General features: G+C 42.1%; 1 protein-coding gene across 3 annotated transcripts; it reads right to left on the bottom strand.

Moving 5' to 3' along the window:
- Positions 1-3,467: 3,467 nt before the first annotated feature.
- Positions 3,468-16,163, bottom strand: tnfaip3 (tumor necrosis factor, alpha-induced protein 3). Of its 3 annotated transcripts, none has more exons than XM_044214523.1 (9): positions 15,899-16,163; positions 13,833-14,238; positions 9,684-9,874; positions 9,170-9,311; positions 8,633-8,803; positions 8,347-8,527; positions 7,098-8,086; positions 6,679-6,884; positions 3,468-6,454 (listed from the first exon to the last, which is right to left on the bottom strand). In XM_044214523.1, exons 2-9 carry the CDS (start codon positions 14,137-14,139, stop codon positions 6,173-6,175), a joined length of 2,469 nt encoding a protein of 822 aa, XP_044070458.1. In that variant the 5' UTR covers positions 14,140-14,238; positions 15,899-16,163; the 3' UTR covers positions 3,468-6,172. The 3 variants fall into 3 exon arrangements, with proteins under 3 accessions (XP_044070458.1, XP_044070459.1, XP_044070460.1); XM_044214524.1 differs by lacking the exon at positions 15,899-16,163 and adding an exon at positions 15,604-15,797; XM_044214525.1 differs by lacking the exon at positions 15,899-16,163 and adding an exon at positions 14,995-15,139.
- Positions 16,164-25,462: the final 9,299 nt, after the last annotated feature.

A 25,462-nucleotide genomic window follows, 5' to 3' on the forward strand; every position in this document is an offset into this window, starting at 1 on the left:
CTGTATTTGCTTAAGTTCTTGTAATGCTGTTTTGTGTTAAGACAAACGTAAATACTGATGCATTTGAGAAATTTGTCTTATTTTGTTAATTATAAAAAAGGGTTTTTGTAAAAAAAAATCATTCCTCAAAGTAAGGTATCAAAACACATCTTCTTAACTCTCCATGAGAACTGAGCAAACGCCATCCGCTGATGAAGGCCATGAGATGTGGCTGAAAGCTTGAGGAAGAAATCTAGTAAGTAGACCTTGAGTTAAGAATGTCTACTATTTCCCAGGTCAAGAATCAACCTTTAAACTCAGCATGTCTTCATGAGTTAGGAGTATAAAACACATTTATAAACAGTTTTAAACCAGTTTTAAACAAATCTTGCAACACACTGAAAGTATTTGTTCATGTGTGTAATTTTATTTCATTAAATATAATTACATCTATGTTATACTGTGTAGTGAATCATTCATTTACTGTTTACACACCAATAATGGATAGGAGAAGTGATAATAGTTGACAAATACATTTACAAATGTTTAAAATGTCCTTATATCTGTTTACAACTATATAACAGTGTGTTATAAACAATTTAGTAAGTGTTTATATACTTTTTATAAATGCTAAATAAGAGGGGTAAATCACTTTTTATGTGGTGGTGTCTAAATAGAAACAAACTGGGGTAAAGATGTATATAAGTAGTTTAAAATACTCAGTATGAAACAGAGTTAGATTAACCTAAAGGTGGAAGTTGCCTCACGTTCCATGCAAAAATGACATGGACTCAGTGGAGTTTCGAATGACATAGTTATAAAATGATTTTTAGTTTGTGTGTGTGTACGTGTGATACTGTTCATTGGAAGGGGATCTCAGATCTATGTTTGCTGCTGCTTACAAAAGGTTCAGACAAAGGTAACCATGGATACACCCTCTTCCTATTGCACAATAACAGATAACTTCCTGTCGAATAAGCCTCGGCTATACTTTTGATTTTTGCGACATTTTAGTTCTCAACAAAGGAGGCAGTGAGTCAGACTTTGGTGGGTTCATTCATAAATAGACGCTGTGTTGTAATCTAGATTTGACATTTTCCTTCACAGTTTATTGTGACATCTTAAACACAGAGTTGGGGTTATATGGATTTAAAATCAGCTGCTTGAATGTTAAATGTGAGTGTGGTACAGTCTCTGAAAACCTTTTTGAAAACATTGATTCTTGCCCTGTCCCCAGACCTCCAGGGGCCCCAGATGCTCCACATTAACTGCATGTTAGTGGGCTTTGGTTATTTTATTAACTGTAATTTTGTTTAACCTGCATTAACTGTTTTTTATTTTGGCCACTTCAGGGGGAGCGGAAACAAGCTGTAAACACAACACTGAAATATTATCATTTTATAAAGTTGACAAGTTGACATCCAGCAGAACTTCCCTATTAGCTCTTTTTTGATCTCTAACAACTCCTGAGGTAAAAATCTGTTTCTTAAGCTGCTAAATGATCCACTATATTCAAGTCGCTAACTTTGTCTGTCCTTCGGTGCAGTGAAGGTAGAATACACTGCAGTGGTTTCTAGAGCTTTTCTGCTGAAAACAGCTGCCTGCTGCGTCTGGAAATCATGCTGATGAGAGCAGTGAGAGTGAACCAAAGCAGTGAAGTAGCAGTGAAAATCAAAACAATGCACTCAAAGATGCTAAAATGCACCATAGAGCATTAGTGGGTAGTGGGTTTGTCACTATGATGGACACCTTTCACATTACACATAGTGATGTGATCCATTGTTAATATAAAAAAATTGATTGTAGTAGCTCTAGGGAATTTGCACCACAATATCAACAAAGGCAAGTCCAACTTTATTATCTAATGTTGAGGCCCTGTCTTGTAGAGCGGTCCTGTGTCACAACCTAGATTTAAGACCTTTATTATTGTGGTTTATATTGTGCCCTCATGGTGCATATTTGTAAATAAAGTTGTGTTTAATCAAAGAACCACAAACTAACTAATGCACAGAAACTTTAGGGCCGGGTATTATTACTCCAGTATACAGAATGAGAACTGGCTAATACATACACAATGCACAGAGAGTGGTTGTTGTCTGAAATAGTCTGAAGGGGTCAAAACTCCAGCAACCCTTGAAGTATAAAGAACAACTTTATTAAGAACAACGAATATTAGAACAGTAAATTTTGTTTTTATACTATAAACATTGCCGGAGTTTTGACCTCTTCAGTCCAAATTACTGATTCCAAGCAAATTGAATTTAAAAACGAAGAAAGAAAAAATGAATTATTGATGTTTTTGTTTTCGACCTGTCAAGTTTTGTCAGATCTTATCCATTACAGTGAATATTAATTTGACTGTTTTATATATGATCTATGATAGTGATTTTTTTGATATCAGAAAAATATTCTTATTAATGTCTTCATGCTCATTTCAACCATATCACCCAGGTCTATAGGCAATGCATCTTTTTTTCAGACACACAGTTCTGTATTTCTTCTAACAGCATGTTGCTGTGTACTAGATAACTTCTTTTGTAATGAAAATAGGCATTTTTGGGTGCAACTTCCATTACATTTCAATTCTTACCTTGTAACTTAACATCATTATTTCTATAGACTCTGCATGGGAAGGTTTACTGCACCACATCAGTGAGATGCTTTCATGCCAAGTGAAACAGCGCTCATCTGCAAAGGAACAGTTATACAAGGGAGTGTTTGCATGCTGGGGTATTTCCAGGAAACCACATCAGCTTACCAATCTGACTGTGGTAGAGGCTGTAGGTTGATGAGAGAGCCCACGCACAACCCTGCAGTCCCACACTTGTTAAATGTCACCTGTGGCCTGCCATGTATAATTATTACCAATTCCCCACCTGTCAGTGCCATATCTCCCCTCACTCCAAACTCCCCCCTCCCACTGCGTGAGCCACTCCTTCTGGGTGAACTGTGTTTTTCTATGTGAGGGTGGGGGTTCCCATTTATTTCTTAAAAGCATGACGCCCTAACATAAAACTGGAAAGAACTGAATAATGACCAAAAAAAGCACCTAAGAAAAACCTCATCATTTGAACATTTTTTGTATGGAAATGTGTAACAATGAGAAAAGAAATAAGAACGGAGGCGGAGAAAAGAAAAAGAGAAAACGAGCTAACCCAGTGAAGAAGAAAATGGTGCAATCTGCCACATCTAAACCAGGCCTCAGTGATCAGTTATCTGATGACTTTTGCAGCACCCACTGTACTTCCTACACTGAAGATGGATTTGGTGCCAATAGTGAGCAACTGCTTTTCAGCAGAAACAGTATTAAGCAACACACAGCACAGTAGAGAGAGATGCTGTAATAAGGGTGCAATGTTGAAATCTCAACGAAAACACACAAGCATACCGTATGTGCAAGTGCTTGTAGGGTAGCACACATGGTTGTTTTTACACACACACACACACACACACACACACACACACACACAAGAACAACATTAGACAAATTTCAGATTTCTTAATAAAAATAATTCATTTCAGGACAACATATAAATAATTATTGAATCACACAATACAGATATCTTGATATGAATAAATACTTAACAAATAAAACCAGGCTTTTTTTTCATACAATACCCTATTTTCAAAAGTTCACAAAAAGAAACTTCCACACAGTTTGCATGTTTTGTTACACCTTCTGCTCTTAAGCGGATGCTCTTCCTACTGCTGGAATGTCCCTAAGCGAGTCGGAGTACCATTCCTAAATGCCTCAGCATCTTAGACAAGTCATGTGCAACTTACGTGATCTCCTCCCAGTCAAACTCAGTCGATGCCCCAAAACCTTGTTAAGGGGTCCTGGTGAGCTGACCACTAATTGGCCTTTAATTGATTAAGGTTTTTCTAGAGGTGATTAAAGCACACAGATCTACGTACAGGCCGTCAACACGTGGGCTGGCCTGACAGCTTTAGATACAGTTGAATGAAAAGGCAGACCGAGAGCCTGTTTTTCTATGCTTTTCTAACTAGAGCCACAGATGGACATCTGCCTACAGCAGTGGAGTTTTTTAGCAGAAGTATGCGGGGGAATAACTGTTCCAGTTGATATCACATTCGAGTTTGTTTGATAAATGTTTCACGCTTGAGGTTATCTCTGAAGATAAATATTTCTTTGTATTTTAATAAAATACATACTTGTGAAACGATAGTGCCCATTTGGGAATTTTCAACATGAGAGCTTGATAAGCTCTAGTCTGTGGTTACACAAAATTGGAGATGTCTATCTGTGGCACTCTAGTTAGTTTAGAATGGTCCAGGCTGGCCATTTTTAAGGAGGTAACAACAACTGTTTGGCGATTGATGGCACATGTTTTTTTTTTTTGGCAGAAACAAAACTAAATCTATCAAAATACATTAAAAAATCCCAAAACAAATTGAAAACAAATTTAAAAAAACAACAGGAATGTCAGTTTTGCGTATTCCAGACGCACACGTGTGCGTTGTGTGTGTTTGTGTTTGTGTGTGTGTTGGAGATGAGGCATCGGGTTGGAAGGTCCTACAATATGGACCAAGATCCATATTCACAAAAGCATTTTATAGGTGGGAGCACTGATCCAGGATCACTGATCAGGCCCCTCTGGTCCATAAAATTTCAATCACTACTTAAAGGCAAAACTTATCGAGGATGAGCCCCAATACTGTGCTGTTGTAGCAGCAGCACAGAAAACATTCAGATAAACAAGATTAGCCAAAGCAGGCAATGGGATTGCTCTCTGAAGTTTTGAAATTGTCACCTTGGCACAACCAGTGGGGTGGAGCAGAGAGGAATGCATTTCTCTGTGGGTTTATTTACCTACACATCACCTCAGGCTGGGGCGGGGCTCATACAATCTCAAAGAGCTGTGTTTGCATGTGTGTGCATATGTGTGTATGTGGTGGTAAAGTGGATAATCATTCACACTTCATCTGTCGTTATGTTCTCAGTTCTATCTACAGTTCGAAATCCCCTTCTGACAGAACCGGAGCTACTACATTTGTGTGCGCACGTGTAGGTATGTGTCTATGCATTTCTAGGTGCTTAAGTGGTCAGTAAACAGGAAAACAACATCCAAGGCAACAGATCTGTTTTGGAGGAGAAGAGGGGAAATAAGAGGAAGGACAGGAGGAATAGAAAGAGAATGAGTCCTGTCTCTACTGTGTTCTCTGCCTTCTGTCCGCTGACACTGCCAGCATGTTGGCTACAATGGAGAGGCTTGTATTTCTGTACATGTAGCACCAAAACTAGCAGGGGCCTGCCCTGTCTGTCTTGCACTGTTCAGACACATGGTCTGCTCTTACTTTCCATAGCTAGCAATTATAAATAACACCACTAAGGTTAATTTGCCTCAAAATATAACACTGCAAATGACTGACTAATGGAAGAAAGTTAATTCTTGATCATTTTACAGTATTGACTGCAAGAGCCTTTCTTGGCAAAGTCTATTTTGAAAGGACATACATGAGTGTTTTTGGAGAACTAAGCTAAACAATTGCGGATACAGGCTAATTTTGTTTCAAGCGCTTCACTTACTTTGCTTCGACCCAGTTTAGCTCACTTCTGCTTACTACTTGTATAGATTTGTTGCTGGGCTTCCCCAACTACTGCATCCCTCATTCTACAGAGCAAATGCTAGACAGACAGGCAGACAGATACACAGATGGGTTAAGAGAGACAGACAGACGGGGGTATAAATCCTTGGCTGTGGTCTAGAAAGCAATGTCAGATGCTTCTTGTTATGTCAACATACAATCATTTTGTCCGGCACGATTCACTACGTACCTCTAAATACATATTGTACATAAGAGTTAAGTCGGTTGCTCTGACATGTAGCCAAACCTCTCACCGTGTAAGTGCACACGGCACATCAGATGATAATAATTGCACAAAGAGGTATTCTGGAGGCCATGTCTACTGCAAACACAAACGCGCACACACACTCACTCACCCCCACCCCCACCCCACCCCCACGTACACGCACTCTCTCTTCACATTCTACATGGGGGGTTTGATTTTCAGGCCATAAGGTTACTAGTTAGTCACTAGCTAGTTAGTTAGTTGGTTAGTTAGTATCAGAGGTGCATTGACTGGCATGGGGCGCCCATAGAAGGGCAGCGGCTGTAGCGTGCTAGCGATGTGTCGTCATCATCATCGTTGCGTGCGTGGGTGTGTATGTGGTCAGCCGCGGTAAATCTGTTTGAAGTGGTCACACTCATTGCAGTAGCCCTGTTTCTCTTGGTTGGCGTAGTGGTCGCAGCCCTGCGTCCGGCACCGTTGCTTGGACTTTTCCTTGGGCGCCTGCGCCCGCCTGCCCGCCTCTCTACCCTGGCCACGTGTGTGGCACTCTGGGCAGAGGTCTGTGCAACCTGGGGACACATTACTGCAGCCACTCCGCCGGCACTGAGTCTGGGTCTGGGTCTGGGATTGCTGTGAAGATCTAGGTTTGGCTGCTCGGTCACGCTTTTTGTAAGGAGAAAGAGAGGGGGAGCAAAAAGAAAGAGGAGAAAGGTCAATTGGCAACTGAAAGGCAACTGTGGACCAGCAGGATATTGCAAGAGTTGAGTAGAAGGAAGTGAGAATCACAGAAGAAGAAAGACAAACAAAGGAAGGATAAGACACAAATAACAGATGTCAAAAAGTGACAGCAAGGGAGAAGAAGTTAAGAAGGTATGGCAGACACCTACCATGACCAGAGGAGGGGAGTGTGGTGTGCGATGTGCCACTTGGTTGAGTCGTGTGCTTTGCTCTTTGACGTAGCACTTGTCGCAGTAGCCCTCCAGCATTGCCTTTCCAACTGCACCACACCCAGGCCCACGACACCGTGAGGCGTTCTGGAAGCCTGCCTCCAAACCATGCCGACTCTGGACTGGGGCAGGGGGAGGGGTCAGGTCTGGAACAGACGGTGGCCAACATAAGCAATGTAAAGTATTTGAGTATTTGCATTTGAGCATTTGAGTAAAGAGAAATACAAATCCTATTTAACATTACATAACAATAATTCCTACAATGCAAAATTAATTGACAAAGACTTTTGTTTAAAATAACTTTAAGGCCTTGACTCTGTAACATGATGGAGGTCTTCAAGTTTAGTTTCAGGACTTACGGTGGTTAGTCTGATAGTCTACGTAGCAAATAGTGCAGAAACCCAACTTCTCTGGCGTCCCAAAGAACTGGCAACCAGATCGTTTACAAGGGCGGGCCAGAGGGGCTTGCCAGGCTGAGGTGTGCCCTGGGGTTAGGGTGAGGCATGGCCGCTCAGCATCCCTGGCCTGGCTCCAAGCTGAAGATGAGGCCTCAGTCCTGGGGTTGTTCTGTTGTGGGTCTCCCCTCTCTGGAGCCTGCTGTCTCTGCATGCAGGGTGGACACAGGCCATTGAATATCCTGAACGCCTCCTGTCTGCACATGCTGCATCGCTCTGTCTCTGTCTCGCAGCCCCCCCACTGGGTCCAGCCGGAGCCCTGGGCCGGGTGGGGGACTGTAGGCCCCCCATTGGGGCCTGGGAGTCCTGTAGCAGCCGTTCCAGCTCCAGGGGGTCCATGGTTCTGCCTGGAGTTGAAGCAGCGCTCACAAAGTCCATCATGCTCCACACTGAGGGTGAAGAGGCAGCCCGGTGTCTTGCATTTCATGGCATGAGTTTCACTGTACAGGCTGAGGCTGGGAGCGGTGGGTGGGGCTGAGCGGGGGCTGGATACCCCTCTCCCCGACGAGGAGGATGGGGGGCTGCTGCTTCGGGCTCCTCTGGAGCTCACCTCAATCTCTGATCCCCCTACCACTCCTACCCCACCTTGTACTCCTCCCTTGGTCTGCACCACCCCTTCTATCCTCGCTCCTCCACCAGTAGTGGCCTGTCGCTTCTCAAAGCACTCATGGCAATGAGGCTGTGTGTCCACAGAGACATAGAAGGTGCATCGTGGTGTGGCACAGCGAATCTCGATGAGGGAGAGCTGGGAGACGGAGAAGGGCGGTGGGCGCTGCGGCTGGGCGGCCCATGCCTGCTCCTTGTCCTCCTGCCAGCGCTGGTACTCATGGTTGACTAGCTGCAGGTAATCCTCCATCAGGTTCATGTCTTCAGGGAGGTTGCCCTCATCCAGCCTTGGAACAGAGACATACAGTTTGGTGCCTTACTTAAGTGCACTTTTTGTGATTTTATACTTTTTCAGTTAAATTTAAAGTTAATATAGCTATTGTCATCAGTGTGCTGATTAGGTTTCAAGATGTATTACAATATCTGTGATCATCAACCTAAAAATAAACCTCTTCATTCATTCTCTTCAAAACTGCATTTAACATTGTGGCCAGGACCTACAACTGTGATATCAATGTTTTTCACAGAGCTTTTAATATGTAGGTACCGTGCAGCATTGATGATCCGTGTGGCGTCGTAACCCAAGCCTATGACGGGGATCTCTATCAGTAGCAGGTAGTCTTTGAGAAGCCTCTCTTTCTGCTGCTGTTCTTTCTCCATCAGGAAGTGAACCTTCAGCTCCTCAAAACCGCCCCGTCCTGGGTTGATCAGCGGTACTGCTCGGATCTCTGGGAAATTCAGACCAAGATGTTACATAGAAAGAAAAATATGAGCAACTTCTTTCTTCCTTTGTCATGCCAGCTACATAACATTTGTGTCTTAGTATTTCCTACCTGGACCACTGTCTTTGATGGTGATGAGGGGTGCAAAGTGCTGGGAGTCATAGCCGAGCACTATTGGGTATTTGTAGCACTCTGTGGGCGGCCAGTGTAGTGGCAGATAAATCCCACCCACATTCAGAGGAGAGATGGAGGAGCCAGATTTCATACTCCTGACCACCTGGTCTGTTAAAAAAGAAGAGCAATTTAAGAGATTTCAAAAATACTCGTCCAAAAACAATTTAAATATGTTTTTAGTACATGTTTTATAGGATTTATTGTTAGCATGTTCCTGAATGAAATCAAACTTTTCAACTTCTGGAAGGAGATAACTAATTTGGGGATTTTGATAAATAATGCAATATCAAAATGACTCATGCCAATACAGAAACATTTTATTAAGTCACAAGAGCATGGCAAGAACAACATGTCTGGTCACCCCTTTAAAATTAATATATTTTGCTATTTCATGAACTGTATTGGAACAACATCCATGGAAACTCAAATATAGTTTAAATCAAGATGGCTAACAAGGAGCAATAAAAATAGTACCTGCAATGACGATGATTGGTCGGCGGAGAATGTTGGAGAGGACAAAGATGTGAATGTCCTCCAGAGAGTCAAACTGGAGGCCGTTGCTACTGGAGACCGGAGACGCCATCTTCACAATCTTTTCCCACTCCTCCTCCCAGTTCTGGGACAGCACACACACACACACACACACACACACACACACACACACACACACACACACACACACACACAGGATATTAACTTGTGACACTTGTGTAATGGATTAAGTTTGTGTAAAATCATTTTGTAGGTAGGAAAATAAGGAGAAGGATGTATGTTTATACCCTGGCTTGAAATATTCCATAAAAACAAAAATATATTTACTTATTTGCAGTTTGCATACAAGGATGCAAAAGACATAATTAAGGATTGAAATTTTACTGTCTCACAAGGTATATTGTACTTTTTAGCTCAGGCTTCTGCCGTCTAGCAATAATCTTAATGCAAAGTAATGGAAAAGGCTTTTGACATGGACCTAGTCTAATCTTCTTACCATGGTGGTGTATCGGAGTCCGGTCTGGGTGAACTCCTGGGACTGGACCAGCTCTGCCTGGAAGCGAGCTCTAAAGACGCCAGTGTCCGTCTCTTTCAAAACACCATGGAGGGCTTTTCGAAGCACTAGGTCTGTGTCCTGAACGCCCAGCATGTACTGAGAGGCTGCGTGGAGCAAACAGTTCCCATCTCCTATAGACACACACAGAAGAGGCAAGAGACAATGTTAGTAAGACTCGTAGTTGATTTTGTACAAGGGACACAAACCTTTAAAATGGAGCAGGGACACATGGACATGCAAATGCAGTGTGTACACAGCATACACAACAGACAATTGCAGTGCGCACACACACACACACACACACACACACACACACAAGCGTAACCAAAGTCTGGGGATTTCCAGGCCGTTGGGCCAGTTGTCGCACTATCTGGTGTCTAGACTATTATATGACCCTCACATGTCTGAAAGTACACACATGCTACAGACAAAGATCGGCTTTTACCCAGTTGGCCTGAGAAAAATGGCCCTTAATTTACCTTAATCAAATGCCACTCCTTTACTACCTTAATCTGCAAAAATTGGCTGTCTCGTTTCTTGTCAAAGAAAACAGCTTACTCTATATTCTACTAACTGTCCGGAGAGATAAAGAGTGTGTGTGTGTGTGTTTGTGAGCAACTAAAAACCCTGGAATTTTATTTTGTCTCCTATGGCAGCACTGGGTCTTTTTCTCATTGTGCAACAGGAGAGCCCATGTTTGTCAATGTGTGTAGCAATGAAAAACCCTGTTGCCACAGTTAACACAGGAATTTCCCTGTGCTAACTTCTGCCTTTTGTGTGTGTACGTGTGTTCCCCTCCTATGATCCCAACTCATCAATGCTACTCAGCTGGTCCTGGACTTTCCACAGGGGTGTGGCTTGGACAGGATGGAATGTTATCTTTTTAACTACTGCTATCAACACCAGAAGAAGGCTGTGATTAATGAGCGCTGAGATATTGTGCACTCTCATGCACAAACTATACAAATGTATTGTAATGCGTATATTCTGTCTACCTTTATGATCTGTTCTCCTCTGTTCAGTAAAGTTTACCTGGCAATAGTTAACACACACCTGGAGCATGCTGCATCAAAACTTTCAGACATAGATAATCCTAATCTAAGAGTTGTTCACATGACAAGAGCTAACCTCTGTAAAGGAAAAGTTATTTAAGAGAAGGTTAGCCTACAATACAAAAATTCTAAAATTAGTTTAGCCAGTGGTAAGTGTTATGCCAAAGGCCAAACTATGATCACACTTCTCAAAATAACTATCTGTGGTGCGAGACCACTGTGAGATACAGCTGTTTTCATTCAACCCAAGAACATCCCACTGTACTCTGAGAAAAAAACATCCACTCCTATTTCAGACTAGCTAGCTGTTGTTGCATTTCGGCGCTCTTGCATCACTCTCAACAAAAACATAAAATGCACAGCTCTCTAGTGAGAAAAGGCATCATCAACAGCACCATCCTCAAAAAAGATTCATGCACAGGCATACAAGAATAGACACAAATGCCCAGACACACATGTATAATCAATTCCTCTTGTGCACAAAAACACATACTTTTGACCCAGAATTGAGATGCCTGATGACTAAAGATGAAAGACAGTCTGCTGGTCCCACCTGTCTAAATATAGATGTTTCCTCTGTAGCAAGCTGGGACACTTCCTGAAAACACACCAGTGTAGGACCAGACTTAATCCTCATCCGGTTGACATCCAGGTGACACTTACCACAAGTTTGCAATGTTGTGCTTTCCAATGAGGCTCTAGGTTTGTGTCACACATCATCCACTATCCCACTCTTTATCTGCAAAGCTGTCTAGTGAGACTAGTCCAACAAAACAAGTCTTGACCAAGACTATTTTTGCTTCTGCTTTGATAAGAACTGGAGATATTACACCGCAGTATGTTTTTATCAAATAATGTGGATACCACATACCACACAAGAGAAACCTGAAATCTGTACTTATAAGGCAAGAACACTGTGTTAGTGTATGTGTCCTCTCTGCTACTACAGTATGTCGAGTCAGTGTATTGTAGCTGAACAAATCCTCCCTGTTGGGGACACATGACAGACATGGGATGCTGTTTGGGAAAAACCCTCGGATGCATCCTAGACATTCAAGACAGAAGACGCACTGAATTTCAATAACGCATTTTTTCACTGGATGGAAAAGTTGCATGAAAGAGGAAGACATCTTAATTGCCGGGGAGGGAACGTTTAATGAAGCTGTTTTGCTTTTATGATGGTCAGTATTTCTGCTAGCCTGGGAATGAAGTTGGGTTTGAAGATTGAAATCAGTTGAGAGGTTTTTAATCTTTTGTAAATTCACACATCCTAGATGATGGCCTGAGAAAAAGATTTTTGGGCTAACGGGTAGGTCCCAGACGATGTGGAGACTGATCGTGTTATGCCTCAGAGAAGCTTGATTAATATGACCTCCTCTGACTGGACGTTCATTGACGGACTTCTGCTCTCTCACGTTCTCTCTCCGTCTGTGTGTCTGCTGAGCTCCAGTGACTCAGCAGCAGTCAGTCCGTCCTCTGCTCAAAGTCACGTCTAGGTCCTTCAGAGTTAGACGCTCCGGCTCTGAATTCTGTCTCATCTTTATGACATCATCTTCGCAAGCCAGAAAATTCCGTCCGGGTTACTGGCAGCAGAAGTCAGAAGAGTCTGTCATCAATTCAGGGGTCTTTCTGAAGAGGAACCATGCGTTGATAGGGGTTACAGTAAGTCCTTTAGTCATTACTAACTTCAGAATCGCCAGGGGCCCTCACACAAAGAGTTTCACTATTTATGAAAAACAAGCATGATGACACAACACACAAAATATCCAGCAGGTTCCTCATTCGTCCAGTAACTGTTCAAAGTAAATTCTGAGATGAGATCGATATAGAAATTTCTCACTGTTAAGTGTGAATTGCTTCCCATGAGAAAGACAGAAACAATTTCCTCTGGAAACTCTCATGTTTAAGACAAACTTGTAACACAGCTTGATTTCCGCTTCCTTCTACTGTTGAGAATGGCATGGCTGATGTTTCCCTTCAAAGATTGTTTTTTCCCCTCATCTAAAAATAAACCTGAGTCTGATGTACACAACAGATGTGTTTAAGTTATTGCAATATAGATGAAAAAAGGCCAGTGAGACACATATGGTCACATTTGATTTAACGAGGCCTGGTGAGCTGTGACACATCTGACTGTCACAGGACAGTGACATTAAGCTACGGCAGACAGGCAGGTGGGGAACTTAAGGTAAAATTACTTGAGATGTTTTAAGATTCACTGACATTCACACTCCTTATACACACACACACACACCTACACAGAAACAGAGGGGACATACCCCTAAGGTTGTAAATGAAAAACTGTGGAAATAGTCGGGTCTGAAACATCATCGACAGTAAATAACAGTCCTACATGTGACGCCAGAGAATTTCCCAGTACAGAGCTATGATCAAAAGTAATCAGGCCCATGTCTGAATGTTTGCCTACTCTGGGATGTTCCCGTGTTACTACATCCACGTATCAGAAAACATGACTTAGCAACGGGCTGACTGAACTCAAACCATCATCTCGGCACAGTAAAATCAAGGGGGCTGCTAAATGAGTGTATGCGAAAGTGGAACCGTGTCCCTCCATTGTTGTCATTTACAGTAACCCTGCTTGTGAGTAATGACATCTCAGAATTTACATATCAAATAGCCATGACTCATAAATACGCACCTCCACTATCATAGAAAATGAAACAAAAGCACAACACATCCTCCACCTTGAGCAATGAAGATCTCTACAGTTACTGAAATCAAGGAACAAAAGTTGGTGCAACTCGAATCTGTTGTTCTTGTTGTTGAACATTGTATTAAATGCTACCAGAACCTCCATGCTGTTGGAGCACCTGCTCCAACAGCATGTATTCATAAAATAATTCAGAAATACACAACTACTAAACCACAAATCTAAACTCCTAACCTGTGATAAAACATCTCAAAACCTCATCCCAAAATGCTCCCAACTTCATGTAGCTTGAAGTAAGAAAATCCTGGTTTACTGGAGACTGGAGATTCCAGAACAATTTCTTAACATCAGCAAAATCTTTCTTACCATTAGTACGTAAGGGCACCATCTTCTTCACCTCCCGACACCAGTTGAGCTTCTTCTCCTGCTCCAATGAGGCCTGCATGGCTCGGTCCAGGATGGCGGCCTGCACCACCTCCCTGAAGGCCTGCGGGAAGTGGTTCATGGCGATCATCTCCAGTGTGTAACGGTGCATACCCCGCAGGTGGTGCATCAGGCCGCCGCTGGCAGTCGGCTTCACCACGTCGTTGGGCACTCGCTGACGGATCTTCACCGCCTTCAGCAGGTTGGAGACAAACAGGAATTTGGGGAGGAAGTTCTGACCCTGCGACATGGCGGATGTGTGGCCAGGTGGATGGCAGGAGGGGAGGAAGAGGAACGAGGAGAAGGAAAGGAGGAGGCACCAACCGCCGCTGACCAAACAACGTGGAAACTGGATGGAGAGAAGGGGAATGGATATGTTATTTCACAGTACAGTAGAAAATATTAGTATAGACTGGTGGGATTGATGGGAAATTTTCTGTGGAGATTCCCCTTATTAATTGAGACCCAAAGACACAACTTAATTTACAGTTTGTTTGGGAAACCACCCAACACACAAGATCAATGCACTGTGAAAGCTGTTTGGTGCTTTTTCACTGGAGATTCTGGTGGGCCAAATGAAATAAAGTACACAGAGAACCCTTTGTATTCTTGTTTGTTCTCTTAATTCTCCTTTTCGTCTAAATGGTTTTCGATGGTTTCCCCAAACAGTGTGCCCCAGTGTCCCACTGAGCTCAAAGCCTTCCAACAATAAACTGGTGCTTTCCAGACTTGAAATGAAGGCCACCCAGGGCTTCCCAGGCTGCTGGGAAGGTCACACTGATTGCCCCAAGGCCTGCATTAAGCCGTTGTTTAAAACACAGAGTCAGGTGCTAGTATGATACCGGAGTTTCAGTACCAATACCAAAATACTGTTCTCAACACCATAGTTTGAGGAAAATAAACACTCTTTTTTTCCCATCTAACAAAGCATGTAAACCTCTCAATACATCACTGTTTAATGTTTTCTGAACACAAGCAGCTGTACAAAAATTTTGCACAACTTAAAGTTATAAAGTTCCCTGATTTAGGTCAGGAAATGTCAGTTTGAAGGAAAAATACACATAACTAAGAATATGGCCAAACATCTGACAGTTTTGATACTTACTGCTGTATTTTGGTTGGTACTTAAAAGTATCAAGGCTCAACACACAACCTGACAGTAGAAGTATGGTAGAAGAGCAGAGTGCTTGCTTAAGTGTGCCACTCTTGCGGTTTTAAAGGAATATTTCGCCCAAAATGAAGAGTGCTGTAAGCTCGTTCTCCATTCACAGGAAGTAGAAAGTGATGGTCAGCAAGTAGGCCTGGAGTTTTGCTGACTTTTTAACTTCCCACAACATCCTCATATCAACCGCTCAGAAGCTGCCAGTCAGTGGATACTGTTTAAGTCCACAATTGCAACCACCTGAATACTTCGCTTACAGTGGCCTCTGTGCCTTTACTACCCAAACAGCAGCAGGTGCAACAACAGACTAGGCCATGCTAAAGGGCTAGTCCGTCACATTAGGGAGTAGACAACAGACACCTGGATGTCAGTGAGCATGTTGACACGAGTCATTAATCGCTGTTTGGTGTGTTGGCGCCGCTGGCAGACTTTAAGCAGACATACAGTGGCAAAGTGGTGGACGCTGCGGTTTAGGATGGCTGGCTACACAAAAACACAATAACAGGAGACTTTGCTGACGTTAAAGGCTTACGTAATTCCAGTGACAACTACCTTTGATACAATGTAGCCTTCAATCGCATCTCACAGCGCTGGTATTGATACAGCGTAGCTGCGCCGATGCTACATTTGGCTGTTTTAAATGTTATCCGCTTGAGGGTGACGTCTTTGTAAACAATGGCTGTCAAAGCCACTGTCGTGAGCAGGCTTCAAGCTTCCTCCATGTCCCCAGAAATACGACCATACATCAGTTAAGGCCCAAACGTGATGTAGCCACCAAGTCTCACCCTCCTTGGTAAGAAATGCTGTCCACATGGGGAGGCGCAGGGAGTGAGGACGGGTGTCTTACCTGTGTAATATGTCGGGGTAATAACAAAGCCCTCCCGGATGCTCAGGCTAGTCCTCTCTCAGCCACTTCACTCAGCCTCACCGCAGCGGTCCTCGGCGCCATTCAACCTTCTCTTTCCTTCAGTATCAGATCTATTTTGGAGCCTTCGCAGCTTGCGAAGCAAGAGTACACACGTACGCTAAGGATAGTTTTTATAAAAAAGGAAAAAAGTCAAGGGGATTTCCACACAGGGACTTTCCGTCCACCCATTTTCCTCTCTCTCTCTCTCTCTCTCTCTCTCTCTCTCTCTCTCTCTCTCTCTCTCTCTCTCTCTCGTTCTCCCGTAGTTACAGCTCACTGCCACTAGGAGGTTCTCCACTCTGTTTCAACACTGAAAAGCATAGCCCACCTACTGTGCACAAAGGAGCGTCACTGAGCGAGACAGACAGGTCGCGTCATACTCTATTTAATGAGACAGCCTTAGAAATAAATCATTATCCTGCAATGATTCCAGCCTCAGCAAATGAGTCAGGAAAGCGAGAGGAAATTTTGATGCTATCTAGACTTTGACTAGCTGACAGAATGTATGTATTTATTTGTGTATGGGTAGGTATTGCAATGATGATGTGATACAGTTTTGACTGCCAGCGGTTGTAAAACAGACTTTATGCTGCTCAGAGGGATTTGATGTCTTGCTCAAAGGCACTTCAAAAGCAGGTGTGGGCTCTCTGCTGCCATGCTGGATGCATGGGTGCAAGAACCATTCAACTAATCTGTTTCTGCAAGTTAATAATGCTATTTATTGTTTCATGCACATTCAAGTTCCCAGCCCACGTGGACTTAATGAGACACCAAAAAAATACAGTTGCAGTGGTTAAACATTTGTCAGACATGAACATAACTTTTTACATTTTATTGCAAACAAAGAACTTTGTCTCATGTGCCAAGCTCTACAAATACAATCTCCCACAAAAAAACGTTACTTTCCTAAAAAAACAACTCACGTTTTTTATAACCATCCAACCAGGAGAATTAATCAGAAATGAAGGACATTTTACTAAAACGTGTAGCCCATAAATTATGGTATAATGAGCAATAAAATATGAAATGGAGTTTGTCTTTAATTTCACCTAAATCACGTCACAAAAAATACTTTTCTCTTCAGGGAAACATTAAACCTGCAGCTTTGACTTTTGATTCAATTCTGCTTCACATATGGCTCTACAAGGTAGTTGTTTATCATAATTTGGTTAGGTTTGTACTATCATTAACAGGCCATCATAAACCATAGTCCACTTTTTATTGTTGCACTTTTGTACATTCCACTACTTGCGCTTTTTTTTACTCATTGCACTTTGCAAACTTGATCTTTGCTATTAGTTGTTTATAGTGTCTTTGTTGCTGCCATATGTTTCTTGTTATTTATTTTTGATAGTGTTTTTTGTTGTTGTTGTATGTACAGTATGTTTCTCCCATGTGTTTTTTATGATGCACCAGAACTGTCCTCCGGGGACAATAAAGATTTATTGATTTGAATTTAATCTTTCCTTTCGGATGTTTAGCAAAAATATAGAGCATTCATCCCCCAACATCCAGCCTGTCTGTGGCTGTCAGAAACGTTGAAACACTGAAACTCTGCCGTACCTTTGTGCACCTGACTGTGGGTTATGGTGGTTAACAAGTTGTATTATCAGTGACTGAGCCACCGGTGTGTGACAAAGTACACCAACTGTCTACTGTGGTCTACCAATAGAAGCTATAACAGAAAAGCAGTCACAACTGTCACATTTGATTTGCTGGTGTTGCATGTGTAAGCATGATAGGTGAGACAGAAAGGTGTGATACATTTAGATGGCATGAATGGACAAATACCAGTTGCCTGTGTATTTGTAAGTGTGTGTGTGTGTCACACAGAGAAATATTATGTGAATGTACATAGGTTCTTGCAGTTCATTTTTGTGCCCACAGCTACACATTCATTAATTATTCGTTTAGCTGTAAAATTCCACAAAAGTTAAAAATACCTGTAACAAGTTCCCAGTGCCCAAGGTGATGTCTTCAAATAGTTTGATTTGTCTGACCAACAGTTTAAACCCCCAAATTTAGTTTACAGATTTTGTCAATACATTTTTCCCTCAATTGACTAATAAATTCATCAATTAATCATCTCATCTTTACAGTGCTAAGAATGCTACTATCAGACAAACCACAGCGACTTCCGTAGCATCACATTTCATTTCATCGTTATTTAAAAGAAAACAGTATAACCTAGCCTGACTCAGTAAGTCAAAGTAGATTTACCAAGAATCTGACTTCCAGATCTTTGAATATGACATACAAAAGGGGTAGAAGTAAATAAACTTTGTGTTGCACTTTCACTTTGGACAAATATCCAGATTTATTGCTGTTGTTATTTATCTACCTGTTGTTGCCCAGCTTTACTCCTCACTTTCTTTTTCTTTTTTCTTCCCTGTGGAAGAAGTCCTTGTTCTGTGTTGTGATTAAAACACTGGAAACCACAAATCCTTTCCTACCCACTCATGCAGGGAACAGAAACTTAAATAATCACCTGACAGCATGGATTCATGCAATACAATGTCACCTTTACTCGGCATTTTGATGAGGTCTTTTGACACTTGAAAAATGATCTGTCTGCTCTGCTGGAACAGTTTGGTCAACTAATGATAAGGCTATTGTAAATAATGCAATAATTCTAATAATTTTGCAGGTTCCTTACTGGGTCACATGTTGGCTGAGTCACAGGTTGGGATGATCAATACGAGCTGGTTGTGGAAGCGATGAAAGCCAATCATCACAGTCATCAGCACATGGAAAACCCCAGAACAGACAATTGGCCTACTTTGTTGTTCCAAATCACCAGATGGTTCAATATGAGCAATCCTCTATGTTACTTGCTGTCCACATCTCTTACGACATTACTGTATATTGGATGGTCAAATACAACACATGCTAAAAAACAATTAATCTCTGGATTGTTTCTGAGTGTGAGTCCCTCATTAAATACCCTGTATCAGTCATACTACTGTGACTCTACTGTACTGTGAATGTTCTTATAAGATCTGGAAAGATTTAAGTCAGTTTAGAAAGATGAAAAGATTTAGGTCAAGTACTTACTTTCTTGGAAACTTTGCAGTGGTGGAAGGTAACTAAGTACATTTATTATACTCAAGTACTGTACTTGTACAATGTACAAATCTGTACAAGTCTTTCCATTTCATGCCACTTTATACCTTTACTCCACTACAAGTGAGAGGGAAATATTATACTTTTTACACCACTACATTTATTTAATAGCTATAGTTACTTTACAAATTAAGATTTCACACAATGAAATATGATGCATTGTTAATAAAGAATAGATAAACCTTCTCAAAAGTATATAACATAGTAAAATACATATTGCAGATAATACTTACATTCTTTTACTGAAGTAACATTTTATATGCAGAACTTGTACTTGTAACAGAGCATTTTTACAGTGTGGGCCGGAATCGAACCCGGGACGCCATGGCGAGGACTCGGCCTTGATACATTGTACGTGCTCGACCAGGTGAGCTACCAGGGTGCATTTCGAACCATGTCTAACAGCACCATAATAGTTTAACAACTTTTTAAAAGTTGAACATATGCATACTGTATGTATATTTAGATTCCCATAATAAGAAGGCTTAAAGCTTAAAAACATGAAAAATAATAATCAAATCAAATCTTCTCAATATGCATTGCCTGCCTTGGCTGGCTAATAAAACATCTCAGATTAAAGAGGCTCTTCCTCAGTTATGTTGATGTCATTTGACTCTGTTCATTCTCTCATAAACGAAGGTTACCAGCAAGGTGTTGAGAAACATGCTAAAAGAGGAGTATGAGTCACTGAGACTTTGACTGATCATAACCTGCACTAGTTTGTATAGCACATACACCACGTGCTATGTTAAAAAAGTTGCTGTGACCTTATGACTTGGTTAGTGTAAATGTAACATATGTAACTGTGGTTGAATCCAGCATGGGCCCTTTGTCACATGTCTTCTTCTATCCTCCCTCAGTGTATCCTGTTTCTCTCTTGACTGTGTAGCATCAAATCAAGGCATCAAAATATCCCAAAATAAATGTCTACGCTCTTGATAAATTGCTGTAGTCTACCTTATAAGTTTTTAATAAACATTAACTATTTAAACAGACATTTTAATAAACAGTATTGCATGTTGGCATATAGCAGCACAGCAGAGCCCCCTCCTCTATTTAAAAAAGGCACAGTACAACTCAAATTTATGATAATCACAAACATGTTGGCCATTTACTGTCTACTGGTAACCCAGGTACTTAACATTAATCTATAAGCCTCATATTGCATACCTATATATGTCCTCCCGAGTCATACGTCTCTTGTGTTCTGACAGTGTGGCCAGTCCCTCAGAGTGACTTCTGAACCCAGATCATTCCATCAGAGCCCCAAAAGCCTCGGGGCCCCATCCTGGTATGAGGTGGCAGAACAGCGGGGAGAACCCTGAGGAGAACTGTGAAGGGGAACATCTCAATCTTCGTCGGGCTCTTCTTCTCAGTGGAAAGCACCTTGGAGGCGGATCGAAACCCACCCCCACTGAAAATCACTTAACACAGCTTTGAGTAGGGGTACAGGCTGACATTAACTTTGCATTGTTTGATTGTCATATATCTCTTTTTTTGGGCAATTACTTGACAGAAACCTCTAAAAGTTCAAGTTAACCTGGAGAGAGAAAGTAATGTAGGGCAGGTGGAAGATGGCAGAGCCAGAGAAGCTGATTTACTGATCAAGCCTGACCTCTAGTGGCATTCACGTAGAAACACACACAAATGGAAAGCACTCACTGACCTAGTCAAACACAAGACAGAAAAGACCACACTGTCATATTGAGGTGGCAAACAGGATGCGCATGATGGACATTTCTGATATCTTCACAATAAGAGTACATGAAAGAAAAATGGCTGAATACTTGAATCAGTGCTATTTTCACCAAACATAACAATGTGGTTATCTTTCTGTTTTATGTTGCTAAACAGTATATTATCTGTCAGCACAACAGATAATCCCAGCCAACTGAGGTGTGGTATTACAGTCTGCTCCGTCCACAAATCTATCGAACATTAACTTGACTTGTCTTGAAAGTGTATATATAAAAATTTACAACTATGCACCAAATAATCATTTAAAAAAAAATAGGGAAATCATTTTGTAGTGGAAGTCATCATCCCACCCTTCTCCAAATATTTAGTTAGCTAATCTGAAACTGGAAAGCTAAATTTCACTCTGATATTTCCTTCAACACTACTACTTGATACATACTGGTGGAAAAATGTCAGTAGACAAGTCAATGATGACTACCTCAAGATAGAGATCGATATACTATGAAGCAGCTGTGGAAAGTAACTAAGTACATTTACTCAAGTACTGTACAGCTTTTTATGTAATTGTACTTTACTTGAGTATATCCATGTTATGCCACTTTTTACTTCTACTGTACTACATTTATCTGACAGCTGTAGTTATTAGATACTTTTGTAATTAAGATTTGACATTAAAAAACAGATGAGAGAGAGATAAAATAAAATACATTGTTAAAGATTAAACTAGTGGTTCCCAATAGTTTGGCTTGTGACCCCTTACAAAAAAATAGTATCTAGTTGGTGCCCCTTGTTATGTTTCAGATGTCTATACACTGTTAGCAGTTCCACCAAATGGTTTCATTTAAATAACTGTTTGAGACCCAAATAGGTAAAATTATCAATATTTCACAAAGAAATGCAACCGCAAGGGGGCACAAGCCAGTGTCTTTGTGTGCCAGTCCCAAGTCTGGATAAATGCAGAGGGTTGTGTCAGGAAGGGCATCCGACGTAAAACACATGCCAAATTAAAAATGCGAATCGTGAGAATGACCTCCATACCGGATCGGTCGGGGCCCGGGTCAACAACGACCGCCACCGGTGCTGTTGACGTACAGGGTACCGGTGGAAATTGGACTACTGTTGGTCAAAGACGAAGAAGGAGAGGAGGAAGGTGTGTTCGTAGGCAGAGAGAGAAGAGGAAATCTAAGAATGTAGGACTGACAGTAGGGACTTTGAATGTTGGGACTATGACAGGGAAGGCTAGAGAGTTTATTGACATGATGCAGAGAAGGAAGGTGGACATACTGTGTGTCCAGGAGACCAGGTGGAAAGGTAGCAAGGCTAGAAGCTTAGGAGCAGGGTTCAAGTTGTTCTACCATGGGTCAGATAGGAAGAGAAACGGAGTAGGAGTTATCCTGAAAGAGGAGTTTGTGAGGAATGTTCTAGAGGTGAAAAGAGTATCAGACAGGTTGATGAGTCTGAAGCTGGAAATTGAAGTGGTGATGTTCAATGTTGTGAGTGGTTATGCCCCACAGGTAGGATGTGAGTTAGAAGAGAAGGAGAAATTCTGGAGTGAGTTAGATGAAGTGATGCAGAGCATCCCCAGAGGTGAGAGAGGGGTTATTGGTGCAGATTTCAATGGGCATGTAGGCGAAGGGAACAGAGGTGATGAGAATGTGATGGGCAGGTTTGGTCTTCAGGACAGGAATGCAGAAGGACAGATGGTGGTAGACTTTGCAAAGAGGATGGAAATGGCTGTAGTGAACACTTTCTTCCAGAAGAGGCAGGAACATAGGGTGACATATAAGAGCGGAGGTAGAAGCACTCAGGTGGACTACATCTTGTGTAGACGTTGTAATCTGAAAGAGACCAGTGACTGTAAAGTAGTGGTAGGGGATAGTGTAGCCAGACAACACAGGATGGTAGTGTGTAAAATGACTCTGGTGGTGAGGAAGATGAAGAGGACAAAGGCAGAGCAGAGGACAAAGTGGTGGAAGTTGAAAAAGGAAGAATGTCGTGTAGTTTTCAGGGAGGAGCTGAGACAGACTCTGGGTGGTCAGGAAGTGCTCCCAGATGACTGGACCACTACAGCTACTGTGATCAGGGAGACAGGTAGGAGGGTACTCGGTGTGTCATCTGGAAAGAGGAAAGTGGACAAGGAGACTTGGTGGTGGAACGAGGAAGTGCAGGAGTGTATACAGAGAACGAGGTTAGCTAAGAAGAAGTGGGACACTGAGAGGACTCAAGAGAGTAGACTGGACTACAGGGAGATGCAGCGTAAGGTAAAGGTAGAGGTGGCAAAGGCCAAACAAAGAGCATATGAGGACTTGTATGCTAGGTTGGACACTAAAGAGGGAGAGGTGGATTTGTACAGGTTGGCCAGACAAAGAGACAGAGATGGGAAGGATGTGCAGCAGGTTAGGGTGATTAAAGATAAGGATGGAAATGTATTGACAGGTGCCAGGAGTGTGATGGGAAGATGGAAGGAGTACTTTGAAGAGTTGATGAATGAGGAAAATGAAAGGGAACGAAGAGTAGAAGAAGTGACTGGTGTGGAGCAGGAAGTAGCAAAGATTAGCAAGAGTGAAGTGAGGAGGACGTTGAAGAGGATGAAGAGTGGAAAGGTAGTTGGTCCCTATGACACACGTGGTGAGGTGTGCTGTAGGTGTGACAGAGGAGTTCAAGGTGGAGGTGGGTCTGCATCAAGGATCGGCTCTGAGCCCCTTCTTGTTTGCTCTGGTGATGGACAGGCTGACAGATGAGGTTAGACAGGAATCTCCATGGACTATGATGTTTGCAGATGACATTGTGATTTGTAGTGAGAGCAGGGAGCAGGTGGAGGAAAATCTAGAGAGATCTACTCTAGAGCAGTTTTCTAGAGAGTAGATCTCTAGAAAACTGCTCTGGAAAACAGAGGAATGAAGCTTAGTAGAAGTAAAGTAGAAAGTAAAGTAGAAGTAAGACAGAATACATGTGTGTCAATGAGAGGGACCCAGGTGGAACGGTGAGGTTACAGGGAGCAGAGGTGAAGAAGATGCAGGAAGAAGAGGCAAGTGCAAGCAGGTTGGAACGGGTGGAGAAAAGTGTCAGGTGGGTTGTGTGATAAAAGAGGATCAGCAAGAATGAAAGGAAAGGTATTCAAGACGGTGGTGAGACCAGCGATGTTGTACAGCTTAGAGAAAGTGGCACTGAAGAAAAGACAAGCTTAAGATGTTGAGGTTCTCTTTGGGAGTGACGAGGATGGACAGGATCAGGAATGAGTACATCAGAGGGACAGCTCATGTTAGATGTTTCGGAGATAAAGTCAGAGAGGCCAGATTGAGGTGGTTTGGACATGTTCAGAGGAGAGACTGTGAATATATTGGTAGAAGGATGCTGAGGTTGGAGCTGCCAGGCAGGAGGTCTAGAGGAAGACCAAAGAGGAGATTTATGGGTGTAGTGGGAGAGGACATGAAGTTAATTGGTGTGAGTGAAGAGGATGCAGAGGACAGGGTTAGATGGAGGCACATGATTCGCTGTGGCGACCCCTGAAAGGGAACAGCCGAAAGGAAAAGAAGAAGAAGATCAATATTTCACAAAGAAAGCAAAGATTAGAGAACAGTTAAAATATAAATTTGTGTTGCATGACTTAATTTTTTCCTTTTGCCTTACCTCATTAATCATCTCACAGTCTATTTTGTGACCATTTGGAGGGGAACCCCAGGACTAAACTACCCAACCTCAGCCAACTACAACAGTAAAATGCTACTTATGCATTGATGCATCAGTATTAGCACAATACTAATAGTGTCATAATAATGTATCAGTCACATGGGTCATTTATTGGCAGAATGATTACTTTTTATACTTTAAGTACATTTAGCTGATAATACTTCTGTATTTTTACTTAAGTGGGATTTTGAACACAGGACTTTTACTTTTAGATTGTTGTATCGGTACTTTTACATAAGTAAAGTACCTGAATACTTCTTCCACCACTGCTATTAAGTGGACTGTAAATGTAATATCAAGTTCCATTTTTGTAGCCCTGTAAACAGCTTGGTGACATATAATGTAAAAACTCATGTTAAGGATTACTCAAGGATTATGAGTGATCTGCGCTTAACTGGTTTAGCAGAATATTTCCTGATAGGTTGGGGATTTTCTTCTGGCTCACCAAGTCTCTAGTCGAGGGAAATATTAACAATATACCTGTAGTTGCTAGAGGTGCTTCATGCTTGAACATGTCAATCTGTATAGAGAACAAAACATGTGCAATTGAGAAAAAGTACAGTTCCTGCTTTAGTGTCTTACTCTCTCTCCTTCCCACAATCTTTCATTTACATTCCCTTACTGTCTGTCCTCCTCTCCCTCACACTGTATTTCTCACCCTCATGTCATTTTCTCTCTCTCTCTCTTTCGCGTCCCCTACGCACTCTTTTCTCTCCACCCCTTTCACAGAAAAACCAGAGCTGTCAGGACATGCCGAGCAAAGTCTAATTCTCACTGGCTTGTCCCAGGGTGCGGCTCTCTGGGTGTGTGCATGTCATAATTCATGACTCATGTCTGTGGACCTGGTTGTTGCTTATCAGCTATGTTCCTCCATGTGCCTGCATTTTTGTGTATGGTGACAACCCCACATGAGAATGACTATGAACACTGAGATGGGAATTAACATACAGGCTGCGACTGGATTTTTCAGCTCGACCTCACTGACATTGTAAA

The sequence above is a fragment of the Siniperca chuatsi genome, linkage group LG11 (genome assembly GCF_020085105.1).
Source record: "Siniperca chuatsi isolate FFG_IHB_CAS linkage group LG11, ASM2008510v1, whole genome shotgun sequence".
NCBI classification, from domain to species: domain Eukaryota; kingdom Metazoa; phylum Chordata; class Actinopteri; order Centrarchiformes; family Sinipercidae; genus Siniperca; species Siniperca chuatsi.

Coding starts and splice junctions, on each gene's coding strand:
- tnfaip3 (XM_044214523.1), bottom strand. CDS start 14,139: ATGTCGCAGGGTCAGAACTTCCTCCCCAAATTCCTGTTTGTCTCCAAC. Junction 9,875..13,832: donor GGTGCCCTTACGTACTAATG/GTAAGAAAGATT, acceptor GTGTGTCTATAG/GAGATGGGAACTGTTTGCTC. Junction 8,528..8,632: donor CATCAAAGACAGTGGTCCAG/GTAGGAAATACT, acceptor TGAATTTCCCAG/AGATCCGAGCAGTACCGCTG.